Source organism: Hypomesus nipponensis, chromosome 13, assembly GCF_054491055.1.
Source record: "Hypomesus nipponensis isolate SF chromosome 13, ASM5449105v1, whole genome shotgun sequence".
In the NCBI taxonomy this organism is placed as follows: Eukaryota; Metazoa; Chordata; class Actinopteri; order Osmeriformes; family Osmeridae; genus Hypomesus; species Hypomesus nipponensis.
In genome coordinates, this window is record NC_140373.1 from 12,393,049 (window position 1) to 12,409,869 (window position 16,821).

General features: G+C 48.7%; 1 protein-coding gene across 2 annotated transcripts in view; it reads left to right on the forward strand.

The window, feature by feature from the left end:
- shisa6b (shisa family member 6b) overlaps positions 1 to 16,821 on the forward strand; it is a 49,863-nt gene that overhangs the window by 26,925 nt on the left and 6,117 nt on the right. For both annotated transcript variants that reach the window (XM_084670780.1, XM_084670781.1), the window contains exons 4-6: positions 7,407 to 7,445; positions 14,702 to 14,764; positions 16,542 to 16,562. In XM_084670780.1, the coding sequence (XP_084526906.1) occupies positions 7,407 to 7,445; positions 14,702 to 14,764; positions 16,542 to 16,562 (123 nt within the window). The remainder of the gene's footprint in view (positions 1 to 7,406; positions 7,446 to 14,701; positions 14,765 to 16,541; positions 16,563 to 16,821) is intronic.

Sequence of the window (16,821 nt, forward strand, 5' to 3'; positions counted from 1 at the left end):
TCTTAATCCCAAAGGTTGTCTAAAAGACTCTAATGTGCATGTTAAAATGTTACAAGTGTGGGAGTGAAATAGCGCGATGGGTATGCTTGTTGTAAATTAGGATATCAAGTGAAGCAAGTGTCCATTTTCCCTGTAGACAAAAGGAGAATATGCAAGTCTGGCAGGCAGCTTGTCCACATATGCAGAGAACAAAGAAAAGTTTGATACGTACAACAACAAAAAATGTTTTCTCAACGCGGGTCTTTTTATTCTACAGCAAAACTGATTTACGTTCCTGTGCGTTTACCATATGAGATTTCCTTGTTTGAAACAAATTGGCTCGGCATTCCTGGAAATGAGTTGTATGGATTTTTTTTGCACGGTTGTTTTTCCCCCGTCTCAGCTTGGGTTAGTACTTAATTGGCTGGTGGGAAGGCGGTGTCAGATAGCTCCCTAGCTCCCCAGCGTGACTCTGCGCTCCTCACCTCCGTCTCCCACACCGAGACAGCATTGATTGGCTTGCAGAGGGCTTTAACCAATTACTTATCTGGAATTTCAAAGAGGAACTTAACAGCAATTTCTTGTGACAGGTTTTGAAGTGCTTGGACACAGTGTTCCATCTGTCCAGGCAGTTTAGGCCCTTGTTTAGCGGTTCTCTGAGAAAGAAAGGAAGAAAGAACGAGAGAAAAATATGTTATCGATTTAAAAAATGTTGTTTAATTCAAGTTCATTGCTCGCTCTTGCGGCGGTGAAGCCGCAAACCGAAAAAATAATTGAACTCTGTATGTGTGTGTGTCAGTGTGTCTGTCTCTGAGTGTGTATGCCAGTGTGTGTCCATATGCTTGTGTGTGTGTCTCCATGTGTGTCCATCTCTTAAATTTACATTTAGCAGATGGTCTTATCCAGAGCGACTTACAGTAAGTACAGGGACATTCTCCCCGAGGCAAGTAGGGGGAAGTACGTTGCCCAAGGACACAACGTCATTTGGCACGGCAGGGAATCGATCCGGCAACCTTCTGATTACCAGCCCAACTCCCTCACTGCTCAGCCATCTGACTCCCCGTCTCTTCTTCCGTGCTTCTCCGTTCCTTCCATAGAGTTGGCCTAAATACAGTTCTGAAATCAGCGGCAGCCACGTTCCAGTCCAGTGTTCCCTCTAACAGCCGCCCAGCACCCCCTCCCCTGCGATCCAACTCCGCTAGACCGTGCCGCTAAATCGAGCATCCTCGTACCGCGCTCGACCGTTCAGCTGCTGGCGCCATTCTGAAATGTTAATAAAGCTTGTAGCCAGTTGAATGCTGCTGTTGTCGTTGCAGGAAGTGACTAGCGCTCCAAGATTCTCAATGGCTTCATTAACGCATTACCTTGAGTCACGGCGGCGGCTGCCAACAGTAATTAGAGCCCAATAGGAAGATCGAGCAATGTCCTTGGGCCTGCTCTGCGCTGTCTTGCTAGCTGACATGCTTTACTGGATTCACCAGGGTGATTGACATATCAATAGACGCCGATATAGATTAAATGCCCTCAATCAATATTCAAATTTGTCTCACTAAGGCTTCGCGCCCACAAATTGTGAAAACATTGTCAGGTGGTCTGTGAGTTGTGGTAACCCATCAGACTGCCGGGATGAAATCCTCTTATTCTCATCCTGAGTATGATGACAACTGGGTGTTTATGGTTTCTGAGTGTGTGTGTGTGTGTGTTTTATTTGACAGTCAGGGTCAACTTGTGAATGTCGCTGATAATTGGAAAGCTAAACAAAGAGGATGTTCGTGAATATACCGACGCTGGCTAAAGGTTACTCTCGATTTCCTTAGAGGTACACCACCATAATGAAGCAATGTTTCTTTTGTTTTTGTACTCTTAACCTGCTTATTCAGCCAAAGGCCAAGCGAGGATTGTGAAAAAGACAGTAGCTGCCTCTGAATGTGTCAAGATTTGAATTCACAGCTGCCTTTTGTGGGGGGAAAAACTATTCAATTTCACGAACCCAATTCTCCATAGTCATGACACGGATTACTTATGTCTCTTTTGTAAAACTTTGGAAAAATGATAATTAAATAGCAGCTGAGGTCTTTTATCCCCTATGCTGACTTAAGAAAACCTTTATCAGACCCAATGACAGACAGTCAACTGTGAAAAGGATTTCTATTTATTCGTTGCAGGCAGCACACCCACACCTTATGCTTTTGTGCACACAATTGTTCTGCTTCCATTGTTAATGAGTTTTGAATTAGCTCAGTGTGTTGTATTGGCAGGAGACTGGGCCCCCTGCAGAGTCTGATTGTACAACTGAAGGAAAGCTGCAGGAGAAGCAATAGAAACAAATCCAATGTGTGTGTGTGGGGGGGAGGGGGGGGGCGTGAGTGTGTCTTTTGCCATGCCACTGGGGAGACACCACATATTGCGTAACCCGTCAAAATTTGCCTGGTCGCTCGCTTGACGACAGAGCTCAGATTGGACAAATCAGATTATGATTTCAGGCACACCGCGGGCTCTGACATTGGCGCAGTGCTTTGATTGCATTGCAATCATTTACATCTGAACTTGTTTATGCAAATGCATATTTTGGCAGCAAATGAGCATTCCCACAGATGGTTCTCAATCTGTGGATGTCCATCTTGGTCATGAAAACTCAACATTGAAGCAACCTTTACAGTGCTAGCCTCTCTGTCCTTCAATTGATTGACTATGGTAGCCTCAAATAGCCTTTTTTATTTGTATTTTTTCCCATTTTTTGGCAAGTTTTACGCTTAATTCCAAATATTTAAAGTAAATTGTGACAGAAAAGGCCGGGAAAGAAAAAAGGGGAAGACATTAAGTAAAGGCCCGAGGCTGGATTTGAACCCAGGCTGCTGTGGTGAGGCCCCAGCCTTCGTGGTATGCACTTTAATCCGGTGAGTTCAGGACCGTCATTGTTTTTATCTCTGTGCAATGTACAGCTCTCACCGTCTCAACCCAGTGAGGTCCATGTCCCTGTAGGACAACAAGACATGACGGATCGATACAGAGCAAGACGTCTATGGAGACGTCGAAAATGTTTCATTCAGGCGAGGCCAGATCTGGTCGGAAGAGGGAGAGGTTAGCCACGCTGACTGGCCGGACCGTAGGGTCAAAGTTCACTTAGCGTTAGATTTTGACTGTCCATAGAGGTCAGAGAGGGCTGTTCACCAGTCGATGAGTCACTCAGGACTAAAACTGAACCACGGAGAGTCCGGGTCATTCAGAATGATTTTTCATATCATCTGTACTGTAGGTTTTATTGAACCCCATTTTCTTTCATTGACTCTTTCTTTTTGTGTCTGTTTCTTTCTCTCTCCTCTCCACTCCCTCTCCACCACAGCACTGCTTCTCTATAATGACCCTGTGGACAGGAGATGCGATGTGACTCCTGGTATTAAAACAGCATTTTCTACTTTGATCATCCCAGTGTGTGTGTGTGTATGTGTGTGTTTGAAGCACTGAAATAAGACTTCCCTCTCCTATTCTTGTTCCCTTGTGAGCTGCACCCGGGTCTGCTGAGGCTTGCAGGGTGTTACGCTGGGAGATGTAGAGCTAATGAAGAAAGCTTGTTCAGAGAGGAGACGGTTCAGTTCAGACGACGACACGCCGCATCGCTATTAATCACCTCGCAACAGTCCTACTTTCGATTAGTCCACAGCTAACATTGTACCCCCCCCCCAACCCCACAATCTTTGTAATGAGTAATCTGCATAAGCTATACTGTAGCGATAAACGACAAAATCTCTCCTTTATCTTCGGGCTATGGCTGAACAGCTTAATTACCCCACAGTGAGACCTACACGCTTAGCGCTTCTTCCGTTTCCATGTCGGCGTTCTGTCTTCACCCCTCGTCGCGTCGTCCTCTCACTTCCATCCCACCACCAGCCCTAGTGGGTGTCCTCCACCAACACGTCTACGTTCGCCAAAACATTGTTTACCACCATGTAGGATGAGATGGAGAGAAAAAAAGAAAATGGAAAAAAAAAGCGAAACGTTCATCACCTCACAGGAACAAGAGGCGGTTGGAGCCGTGTGGTTATGTAAGCACTGTCAGAGAGAGCAATGGAGAGCCAGAACAGCAGGGATGCAGTGGGGCGGATGCGTGGAATAAGTCACACATAGAGTCTACGGTGTCTCAGCCAGCATGCCACCACAGGTACACAGACGAGCACCATTACCTTCCTCGTGCCAGTTGATTAGTTAATGTGAACGTTCTCGAGGAGTCTGTCATTGGATTGAGGTGTGCTAAAATGACGCACACTTGACGAAATTGAAAGGTCATATATATTCATATAAATGACAGACTGTGGTTGTCATGGCATATTTAAATCTCTCTCCGTACACTTACATTTACATTACATGTAGACCTAGTATATACATGCTGATATGGATAGACATACAGCTCTGGAAAAAAATAAGAGACTACCGCACTTTCTTTCTTCTTTTCTTCTAAAAAAAGATGAGGACAATTTTGAGTGAGGAACAGAAGGGTAACATTTAAGATGCCACTGCAAATTTTACCCTTCTGTTCTTCACACAAAATTGTCCCTCTCAACTTTTTTTTTAAGAAAAGAAAAAGGTGCAGTGGTCTCTTATTTTTCTCCACAGCTGTATACTGAAATATATAGATTTATGATATGATACAAAACCCTATGGGGGCTTTTTGCACAGAATAATTTATTGTTCATCACTCTCCTTTAGTGTTATAATGACAGTGACATTTTATTTATTTAGTGCTTGCTTTTTCCAAAGCATACAGTGTTCTGCAGGTATGCTACTTCACAATGCCTTCGCAAAGCTGAAAGGTTAGCAGTGAGGAGAAGTCGAAACCATAATTCTTTCTCGTCCGAGAAATCAACTCACGCCGTCTCCGTCTCCGTGTGTGAGTGTGTGTTATTGCTTTACTGCAACCTCACACACATTTGTTCTTGAAATTACCTCAGTTGCTGGCTGAACTCCACCTCATTGATTCCAAGAGGCAGTGTTGTTGCAGAGTGAGGGCCGAGGCAGGAACAGGCCAGCACAGCTCTTGTCCACATATTTACCCTGCACACCAATCTAAATGAAAATCTCTGTAAACATTGACTCCTTGCGATGCTGGATAAGCAGTGGATAGGCCTTTCTGGACGTGTCCTTCTTGCACAGTGACATCTTTGTTGTCCATCTAATATACTGCCTTGTTCAGCTAAGCATGGGGGTTTAGCTTCATGCAAGCGAGCACACTGCATTTTGTTAACAGTAACCTTCGAGACTCACTACTCGAAGCACACCAGCCTCGTCGCAATACTCTCCAGAAACATGCTAGCTTACTAGCAGTATGCTAGCCTTCCAGCAGCAATGTGCTAACCCTCCAGCAACATGCTAGGCCTTTCACATAGGCCAATCCACTAGCACAGGTTAGCCAGCGAGAGATATGTTAGCCTAGTACCATGATCATAGCCCACGAGCAATGCGTCCACCCCGTACATGCTAGCCTACATGTACAAATACACTCGCAATATGATCTGGCACAACAACTAGCTCTGGTGCTGGAGAGATACTGGTGACAAGGAGATTGGTTCATGCTCGGCTGGCTGAATCCAGTTAGGTTGAAGCAGATATTTTGCAAATCCTTGCCACATCTCAAGGAAGCTCATTGCTGACAACATGAATACGTTTCACTAAAGTGCCGTTCCAATTCCCCCGTGTGCATGTGTTGAACAGAAACACCTGAAACCCGCGCGCACGACACACGTTGCAGCACACATGCTCATTCCCCCCCCCCCTCCTCTTCATCCTGCAGCATTTACAGAACTTGATGTATCTCGAGTAGCTTCCACATCAATGCCAAGTGACCTGAAAAAGATGCTGAAGTCTTTTATATACACGTTACATTTGCAGTCCTTCAGCTACATCAGACCTCGCGTAAGTCTAGCGTGACAGGAAGTGCTTGTCGATGAACGTAGGTACAGAGGAAAGGGGGGGGGGGGGGGGAAGGGGGGGAGGGCGGTTGAGCGATGGCATCCATGAAACGGTTCCTCCTCGTGTGTCCTATAGATTTACTTGATTGCATCCCGTCACACGTCGTCCTGACCCCAGATTGCAGCCTTTCAGAAACAAGAGTGGATCCTCGAGGAGACCAGGCTGTCGTTCAAGTCGATAAATGGCTGTTTGCTGCGGAGAGAATGATCGGATATCATAGGACACATTGATTTGGGATTGAACGGAAGAGGAAATTGCCATGCGTTTGCATCGAGTCAGGGTACGCCTGCAGACATCTACTGTGTGGGATGGTCCCTGGATGATGAGATTGTAAGGCTTCTTTTTAAAGAAGAATTTAAAGAAGAAAGTGTTTTTCTCTCTGTGAGCCGGCCAGCTGTGGGGGTTAGAAGCACGTTTAGGGACACAGAACAGCACCCATTTTCCTCACACAGTAACTCCTGTTTAAACCTCCCCTTATTAAACAGCCATGCAAGGGCTGTACTTGTCGAATTCACTGCAGATCCATAGTTTTATGACTCCTAATGTTTTTGCGTTCAATTAAATATAATAATGTCTGCCTCTCTCTCTCTCTCTCTCTCTCTCTCTCTCTCTCTCTCTCTCTCTCTCTCTCTCTCTCTCGTACATTATCAACTTAACAGTTGTACAGTGTGGGGGTTGCAGGTTTACTGTTTTACAACCCATTCATGCTATGGTGTATGCGTGTGTGCCCTAGGCAGAAGAAGGGATTTCTGTGGGGGAGGTGAGAATGTTATGGGGATGATGGGTAATCGATAGTGATGGATCAAAGGGCTGCATGGTTGGGGCCCTGTGGTTACTGGGTTGTAGAGAGCGACACTCACTCTTACACCTCCCCCTCCTTCCCTCTCTCCCTCCCTCCCTCCTTTCTTGCTCTGTCCTCCTCTTCTCTCCTCTTTCATCAATGCATTCACCCTCCTTCATCCAGGGATGTTGTGTTCCAGTGAAAGGCTTGTTTCTGTTTGTGTGTGGGTGGGTGTATGTGTGTGTATGTGGTGTGTATTGTGTGCGTGTGACCACAAATTCTGCTGAATCCATGTCAAAGGGCCATCTCTGAGTAGCTCATTAAATGCACCATAGTAAAACCTTAAGCCTTTAGGCGTCAGCAAAAAACCTAAATGTCCATCTGTCTACTATAAATTTCTGTTGTGTTTTGTACTGTTTGTACAACAGATAGGATTATATATGTGGTGACGTCATGAAATAAGCCTGTACTGATTGGTCAACTGCACTGTTTAGGGGCGGGGTGACAATCAATCTTGCCGTCGCAGTGTTCTTATTGTCATGGAAACAGGTGCTGCAGAACTAGCTCTGTATACCTGGGGGTGATCACATAAAATCTAATAAAAACACTCAGCTTTGAACTTTGACCTTTGCCCCTTCACCTTTGTTCTAAACACTCACTGTGGCTGGTTCTGTTTTTCCAGGGGAGAAACATTGGCCGGTCCGCTCCCAGAGTCACCATGGTAGGACTGGTTGTTCTGTGTGAATCCGGTCCCAGTTTCCCCCACTCACGTCTCCAAAGTCAGATGACCCTTCCATCCGTGTGGTCGGGTGGAGAACGGGGGTGGTGAACATGAAGAGCTTTGTGTTCCCCTCTGCCCCCACTCCACCCCTAGACACGGCCAGCATATGGACGGCACATATCTGATCCTGGATCTGTGCCTGGGGTTAACTTAGACCTGGAGTGTTCAATGTGGTGCAGTGCCTTTCCAGTGGTCTCTCAATCGAACCTGTACTTGACCCCTGACCCCCCAGCGTGTTTGCAGTCTGTCTGCTTCTGCCTCCTCCCGTTCAGTGGTCGTGACGCCGGGCGAACTGCAAGATGCACTGTAAAAGAGGCTGTTTGCAATTGTCATACTTTTTCGTACGCATCTCTTTTATAGAATCCCCTTCCATCCAAGTTCCATTCCCTATTTAAGAACAAACAAGAAATCACACCACATAATACACATCGACGGTTGACCAAATTGGTCCACGAATAAAGCCTTTTTATAAAACGTGCATTGCAGTTCACCCTATATTTCAATGTACTGTGCCTCGACCTCGTCCATAGTATCCCTCTATGTCTTCTACCTAATCTGCTATACCATTTGTGCTGGTGCCTTTAATCTACATGTGTCCTCATGCAGTACCACATGTCTTGTCTAATATTTAGTCATTTATACCTACAGTATTGTGTTATAACCCATTGTACTAAACCAGAGGCTGGTGTGTCCTGCTGTGTCACTGTGCATGGTCCAGGACTGAAGGGGTTCCCGTCGACAGGAGAGGAGGGCTTCAGAGGTAGGGATAAAGGCAGCTTTGAATGATGTTACTTCTTTTTACTTAAAGAAGACATCAGATAAATCTGTGCTTATCCCTGCTAGCGACGCGTTGACCCTCCTCTCCTCAGAAGAGAACTCCGCCCCTTTTGACCAGCCCGCCCAAGGGAAGCCAAGGCGGTGGGTCCGTCAACAACCCCGGAACGCTCCATCGATCGATGACGCCGTCTTTCCTCACTCTGTAATCTATTGATTTGACTTTGTGTGTGATTTTCATGCTGTCCCGATTCCAACGGGGGTGGACGCGTCGCTCTGAGCGAGCGACATGCGAAGCGCAGAGAGGCGGTTCTTGTTTTCGTGACTTTGGCGAGGTGAGGCACCCCGGGGGTGCAGACCACGCTGCGGTGAGATCTAGATTTATCGGTGAAACACCACGGTCACTGTGATCCCGAGGGAGAGAAGCTTTAATAAAGCCATCCTCTTATTTCTTCTTATCACTCGGGGGTCAAGACTGTACTGGACGGGTTCACTGTCCATCACAGAGCTATATGAAATGTACCTCAACCTCTTGCCCCCCCCCCCCCCCTCTCTCCCCCCCCTCCCTGCCTCCTCCTCTTCCCAGTCTATCACGGCGCATTTGGTCAGTGCGTGCCTGGCATTTATAGAAGAGCATTTTACCACCGCACAGAGATGTCAAGTGACTAGTTGGCCCTGTGTGCCTGTGGGGGTTATTGTGAGTTATGAGAGGACGAGGAATGCTTACCGAGCGCGGAATCCCTGCTAGCGTTCCAAAACAGACAGCGGGAATAGAATACTCTATTCAGTGAAAAAGAACACAAAGTTTTCTTCTGCTGTTTACCGGTTAGTCTATCCGGCAGACCACGAACCAGAGGTAGTCAGTTAATCTGCTAACCAAAAGCCTCTTCGATGTGAGAGTCTGGCTCCATTTAATATTTAACACCCTCCGACTCAACGAGACTGGGAGGTTGTAGGCAGTTCTCGGAAGTGGCGCGGGGGAAAATAACCCCCGAGCATTGGAACTGGCTCCTCAACTGGGTCAAGCCTCCCCCTCTGGACGCGGCGGCATCGGAATCCGTTGCCGTGGGGGGGCAAAGGAGGAAACGATCCACCGAGAGACCTCCGTCTCCTCGGATGTCTCCTTCCCTCGCCGCCTCAGCTGTGTCCTCGAGTTGTGTCCTCGCTTTGTGTCCTCTGAAGTCCCGTCCGCCATCACCTCCCTCGCGTCCCCCTATTCGTGTCCTCAGTCGTGTCCTCGGCCGTCCGGGGAGAAGCAGCACGATAATGGCAGTTAACATTTAGCCGTTAAATGTTAACAGTCTTTGTCAGTTGTTAAATGCCAGGCCAGCAGTGTCTCTTAGCCCTGGGAGTTGGCGCTGAGAGGGGGGAGGGGATGGAGAACCGCGGGGTGCTAGGACGGAGGCGGCTGACAGCAGAGCCACTGGGAAGTACTGCAGAAGACCCTGCTCTGACCACCCAAGTCAAACGCACACGTCGACGCGCCCCCGTCCACTCCAAAACACACAAAGAGCCGCCTTGGACAGACAGCGCGTGCGAGCCCGCGGGACGGGACGAACGATCGCACGCCTCGGAACACAGACGTGCGCTCGGACGAGATACGGGTGGAGGGATGGCGACGCTGTCGGCGTTACGGGGGGTGGGAGGGGAGGAGGGGAGAGGGGGGAGAAGACAGGAGTGAAGACAGGAGAAAGGAAGGGAGGAGAGGGGTTGCCTCTGTAATGGACCTGAGCTGTCTGTGATTACTGGCCCCTGCTGCTCCCTCCCTTTCTTCTCTCTCGACTCTCTCCTTTTCCCGTCCTTGCCTTTCCCCTCCGGTGCCCTCTCATCTCTTTCTTCCCATCCCCGCCCCTCTCTCTTCCCTTCTGTCTTCCCCTCGCTCTTGTCTTCCCTCGTTTCCCCTCTCTCTCTCTCCATCTCTCCCACCCAGTAATAGTTTGTGGTCCAGCCCTTTAGGGTTTTCATCAGTGCCCCATAACCTCACGCTTTTCACGTACTCTCTGTATGTGTGTCTGTATGTGTGTGTGCGTGTGTGTGTGTGTGTGTGTGTGAGAGAGAGAGTGTGCGGCCAAGTCCTTTGACTGCCCGTTTCTCATCATATTGCGAATTCATTTATTCATGAGTACAAGTAACACTTTCTGTTCTCAGGTTCCTTTATACTACCGCCTACTTTGCATAGATAATGTCTTTTCTCGTTCACTCTACAAACATTTGTTTGCATTTGTTGAGCGGGCGCTGTTTGTATGTGTGTGTGTGTGTGTGTGTATGTGTGTTTGTTTGTGTTTGTGCGTGTGTTTTTATACAGTATGCATGAGTGTGTGTGTGGTCTTTTTAACTTACCCTTGTGGGGACCAGAAGTGAGAACTAAGAAATGAACCTTAATTAATAACCCTGATTACATTATGGGTTAGTAAGGAAGGGGAGGGCCCTCACTAGGATAGTAAAACAAACCTGCGTGTGCTCATATGTATTTTTATGTGTTTGTGCGCATGCATGCGTGTCTTTGTAGATGTGTGTGTGAGTGTGTATGCAGGCCTGTGTGTGTATGCAGGCCTGTGTGTGTGTTTATGCAGGCATGTGTGTGTGTGTGTATCCTGAGGCAGTCCCAGGGCCGACGTTAGGAAGCGAGGTCCTGATGTCTTCGCAGCTGCTCACTTCCCAGCCCTGTCTCTCTGACGACCTTGTTTGTTTGCGGCAGCCTTCTTTTCAAGCGATCTCTGATTACCAGGCTCGTCTTCCCACCACTCAGAGGGAGTCCAGACTCCACAGGGGCCCCCTCCTCCCCCACAAGCCTCTGAAATCACCCTTCGAGGACTCTCACGAGGAGGAGAGAAGCGGGGTGTAATCAGGATCGTAAACAAATCACTGTGATTTTCGAGACGAAAAAAAAGCGGGGGAAAAAAGCGGGACGCCGTTTTAGGACAATTGACCGTAAACGACGACATCAGACGCTGATGTCGGCAAGTTCGGTTTTGCAGTTGGAGAACTTGCTACTTCTTAGTTTCCCCTCTTCACTTTGTCTTCGGAATATCCATTCCTGATTCGGGGGGAGGGGGGGGGGGGCGTCATTGTCTACGCTTTGCGGGGGTAAACAAAAAGAAAAGTGAGATGTGAGAAGTGATGAAATGCTAAGCGGCGCGCCACGCAAATGTCAGCGCGCTGAGTCACTGGTGGGCCATCTGGATGTGCAGTCTCACTAAGGAGGTGTTCTCTGGGTGGACCAGGTGGGCGCACACACACATACGTCAACACCCCACCCGCACACACACACACGCATGCATATAGATGCACACACCGACACACACACACACACACACACACACATGCATGCATATAGATGCACACACCGACACACACACACACACTCACACACACAAATAGGGACGTGAGTAATCCCCAAGCTAGGATGTTTAGTGTGGGGCCTGACTGACAGACAGTTCCTCAACGACCACCCAGCTGCGTCCAAAACCACACGGACACGTTGAAAAACAACAGCAACGGCATCCATTTCAACAGAGATGAAGGACCCCGTTTAACCTGCCAATCTGGGGAATGTGTCAGTCAAGACGGAATCAAGTCTGCAGGTTGATTACAGGCCTCCTGCCTCTCTTCACTCCCCCGTCAATCTGAATGAAAGAAGCTGTTAGTCAACGGCTGATTGGCTGCCCGTACGTCAATCCCGCCCTCTCACACCCCTCCCCTCCCACACCCCTCCTTCCCCCCTCACCCCTCCCCTCCCACTGTCCCCTTTGTCATTGACAAACACATTTGCTAGTTCCTCCAGAGTGAGGGGGCTGCTCCTGCAGCGTCGGCCCAGGGAGAGTGACAGATTGTGGGATGCTTCAGGGAAGATAACCCCCCTCTGGGCTCCGTGGGGGAGGGTGGGGGGCAGAGGTTTTTAGTTGTGGGACTTGCTCTCAAACAGTGCTAATTGGTCCCCAGATTCCAGCAGGATCATGGAGGTCTCCAGCCAGGCTATTAATTAGAAGCCAGTGTAAGGCGAGAGTTAGCTGTCTTTCTGCTCTGGCTATGTCACGCTGTTGATCTCTCTCTCCTGTCTCGTTATTTGTCTCTATAGATCTATTTTTTGTCACTGGTCTCTCTCCAGTAACTCCCCAGTCTTTTTTCTGTCTCTCTCTCTTTCCAGCCTTTACCGCCAGTCTCTTTCTCTCTCTCCCTCTCTCTCTCTCTCTGGTTGACGTGTGGCAGGGTTTAATGGCGTGCGGGCTAAGAGTTCACAAGTTGTGAAGTTTACAAAACCACAAAACGGTCAAATAACTTTTTCGCAAACAGTCCAGACTCGGATAAAACGATAGCTCACTGCTTTTGTGCGTTTCCGTGCGTGCAAGCTCGTGTGTGTGCATATACTGTTTGTGAGTGTGTGCGACAACAACAACAAAACTTCCAAGAAAGATCAGCGTTCTATTCTTCGTACCCAAGCCCCCACGCGGGACTCGGCCAACCACACCCAACCAGGTACCCTGTCTCTCCTGCTCCAATCTGCCGACCGTCAAGCTTCCATTGGAGCACAATAGAACAAAACCGAAACACAACAGGGACTCCGCGGTACACAGAAGAACACAAGAAAACAAATCAAAACTCCGTAGAACACCGTAGAACACAATAGAACACAATGGAACGTGCTAGAAAACCAAACGCCCAGTGCAGATGACAGCTCGAGGACACTTCCCGTGGTCCTTTGTGACTCCTTGAGGCAGGCAGCACATGCCCGGTCGCTCTCGCTGCAGCGTGACAGCTGGAAGCGGAGGTCTCACCAGTCGGCTCCAATGCATTTTTAAACAGGCACAACAACAGACAGCCAATGAACGCGTGGCCACGGCGGCGACGACGACACACCGTGACGGGTCCTTCATCTGTGGCGGCGTCCCCTCTCGACTGGCCTAAAACAGACACGAGCTGACACAAACACACACACACATGGACGCACGCAGCCATACATGGACATACAGACACATAGACACACACCGACAGACACACAGACACACACACAACCACACACAGACATCCACACAGACACACACCTCACATAAACACACTCGCATCCTGTAGACACATACACACACACACACACACACACACACCCACACACAGTGCTGGGAATAGCTGTCATTCATCACCTCTTTCTCCACAATGGGTCCTCTAAAGGGGCCATCTTTCAACTAAAGCACTTCCCCACAACTGTGGGCCAGCCGAACACCGCTGCCCCCCCTCCTTCCCGTCCTCCCCCTCCTCCCCCCTTCCCCTCCCCTCCCCTCCTTCCAACCTCTGTCATCCTCAGTCCAGCCACGATGTCTGACTCACTAACCGATAACAGCCTTTTTCTCCGACCATAAATATCCTGGTTACCGTGGCTACCAGGCTACACTCACTTGTGATAGGCTACTTCGGGGCGGCATACCTGGACATACAGGCTAGATCAAACCAAAGAGCTGACCGTCGCCAACTGAGTCCCAGACACGGGATGTTTGCATTGTTGCAGAGTCGAAGTTGAACGTTCCTGTCTCGGGTCCTGGCCTCCAGCCACCGAGGCCGCGTGAGCTCAGGTTTCCACGGTGACGGTTCTCGGCATTATGGTCTGTTCCACAGGGTTCTCTGTCTCTTGAAATGGGCTGTTTTCAATCATGCCATGTTCAGGACTAAGAGCTTGTGTGTCCCATGTCTGTGTGAACAACTGTATGTGCGGTGTGAACGACTGTATGTTCGGTGTGCTCTTCCTCCCTCATGCTCCGTGTTATGATTCAGTGTTTGTCAGAGTGATGGTTTGTGACCTCGCTCAGTGGGGGTGCAAATGTGGGTTCTGAGGGAAAAGCCTGAAGTTATGGTCAGACTAGAGGCTCTGATCTCTTTTTGTCTCCCGCCCATGGTTGGCACACACACACACACATACTCTCGCTCTCACAAGCACATACTCTCCCATAAACACATGCACAAACACAGGGTGAAAGCTGAAGTTACAGTCAGACTAGAGTCTATGTCAGTATTTTCCTGCTCATCACACCTCTCTTTAAAATCCATGTATTTGGCTTGGGGGAGTTAAAGGGATATTTCACAAACTCTATAGGACTTTGTCAGAGGAAGATGATTTACTGAGGGATATGGCACCAATGTGTCAAATTCCTAAAGGGTTTGATTTTCTCTGAACTCAAATTCCACATTTCATGACATGTCAAACTCTCCTATTCACGCATTTTATGTTCTTTAAGGGCAAATATCTTAGTGGCGTCTGACAAACCTTTCAGAGTGAAATATCTCTCTAATGATGAATCCCATCACAGCTCGACATTTTCTTCGTTTCTGCCACCAACAATATATCTGTATCGGCTACTGGTGAGATACAGAATGCATTGTCTTCATGAACATTCAACATGGTTTTTCTTTGTTTATGCTTTTTTTGATTGCAGGTACACATCAGCACAACTATAACCACGTGGCTCTAGGTAGCCCAACACGCACACCTAAGAATGGTAAGAACAAAACAACACCGCCTCGCAGTCGTCTCCAACCCTGTTCCTGAGCGGCTACCCGTCAGTCGATGGCCGCTCCGACGCTAACCTAGCACACTCGATTCCGAGGGCTACCTCGCTGACGTGTTGAATCGGCTTCGTAAACGGCTGTAGTTGGAGCGGAGAACATTCCGGACGGTAGCTCTTCAGGAACAAAGTTGGAGACCCCATGCCTCAGTGTCTAGGAAACAGACTTGAAGCCTTCCTTACGGAAGACCCGACATGGCTGACACCTTTGATGCCAGCCCGGTCAATAGCAGCCGAGAACGAGAAGCACGAACGCTGATTTAGTGACATGATTGTGTGAAACATCCCTTGACATTCACCCCTTGATATTCTTCTCGCCCCCCCCCCCCCCCCCGCCCCCCCAAAAAAAGAAATCGAAAAAATACATCCCTCCTATTGAGATGCAGGCTTTTGTTCAAGTCTGAATCACCCACGTGTCATGTCTCATAGCTATGGACATTTATTTTTCGGACCGGGTGAATGAATTTCCGACGGGCCCCAGTGACTGTCTGTCATCTTTTCTAAGGGAACAGGATTGGATGTGGATCCGGTTAATGTTGTGTTAAGGTCATCCTGTCCCCTGGACCGCCATAGACAGAGTGAAGTGACCGGATCCACCCTGTCATCCAGCGGAGGCGGTTATTAGCTGAACCTCCTGTTCTCCATGAGGAAAATCACCCCGGCTTTTATGACCGCAGTCTTTTTCACCCTTTCCCCCCCCCCCGTTTTCTACGGCTGCCAATTTTTTTTTTCACTCTATTCATCGCTAGAGAGAGAGACGGGGGGAGGAAGAGAGAGAGAAGCAAAGGGGGGCAGGGCGGGAGGAAGACTTAGAGGAAAGGAGTGAGAGAGAGAAAGAGGGCCCGAGAAAGGGCGGGTGGGAGAGAGAAAAGGAGATAATGATAAAAAGAGAGAGAAAGAGACAGACATGCAGACACAGAGGGAGGCAGACAGAGAGACAGATTGAGAAAGACAAGGAGAGATAAACAAAGAGAGAGAGAGAGAGAGAGAGTTAGCCCAGTGGGACAGACGAGTTCACGCGTGGAAGAGGGCTGGTTGAATAAGGACAAATGGTGGAGCGAGGATATTGAGAGAACGAGAGAGATGCTTTTCTTTTTTAAGATAAAAAAGAAGAGGGGAAAAAAATCTAATTTCCCTTCCCCTTTGTGTTTGTTTAACTTGCTCCCTCTCCGACTGATCTTTATTTCGTGGAGGTCTACGTTCGGCCCCCCTCACACCCTCCAGCGATCAGCAAGCTTTCAAAGTCCCCAAAATCGGCCTGGCGTGTGTGCAAAATTGAGCGCGTGTTCCATTTCACACATAAGCAGAGTGACACCCTCCCACCCCTCGTGCAGAGCCTTGGAAATCTATAGGACAACACGAAAAACTCATGGCAACAACACGCCTTTGCACACCAGCTTTGATCGCGGGACCCGTGGAGAGACAAAAAAGAGCGGGGCTTGAAATGTGTGCTCGCCGCGCTGTCGCCAGATTAGACTCGGCAGACGACCACGGGGACCCCGTGACAACTAAGGGGGCTCATACACGATCCCTGCATGATCTGTGAGATGAGAAATCTCAGGGTTTGATTGGGGCGGTCTGGATGGGGGCGGTCTTGATGCCATCGCACACTGAACGGGTTTGTGCGGGAGCGTGTGGAGGGTTTGACTGAATGTTGTTCCGTGTCATCTTCATGTTGCTGAAATGTTTGTTTTTCACTTGGGTTTGTTAGCTCACCGATCATTGAGACGTGGTAAGTTGTATACGCAAACACACACACACACATGCTCTCCCACACACCCACACACCCGCGCGTTTTTCCGCGCAAACACACATGCTCCCACACACACACACACACACACATATTGCTTCCATGCAAACACACATGCTCCCAAACACACACAGGCAAGCTTGTCTCTTTTTGTCTCTCACCCAGTCACTCACAGAGACACTCATGCATGGTTGCACAAGATGCACCCATACAGATGCACACTCGCACACACATACTATCT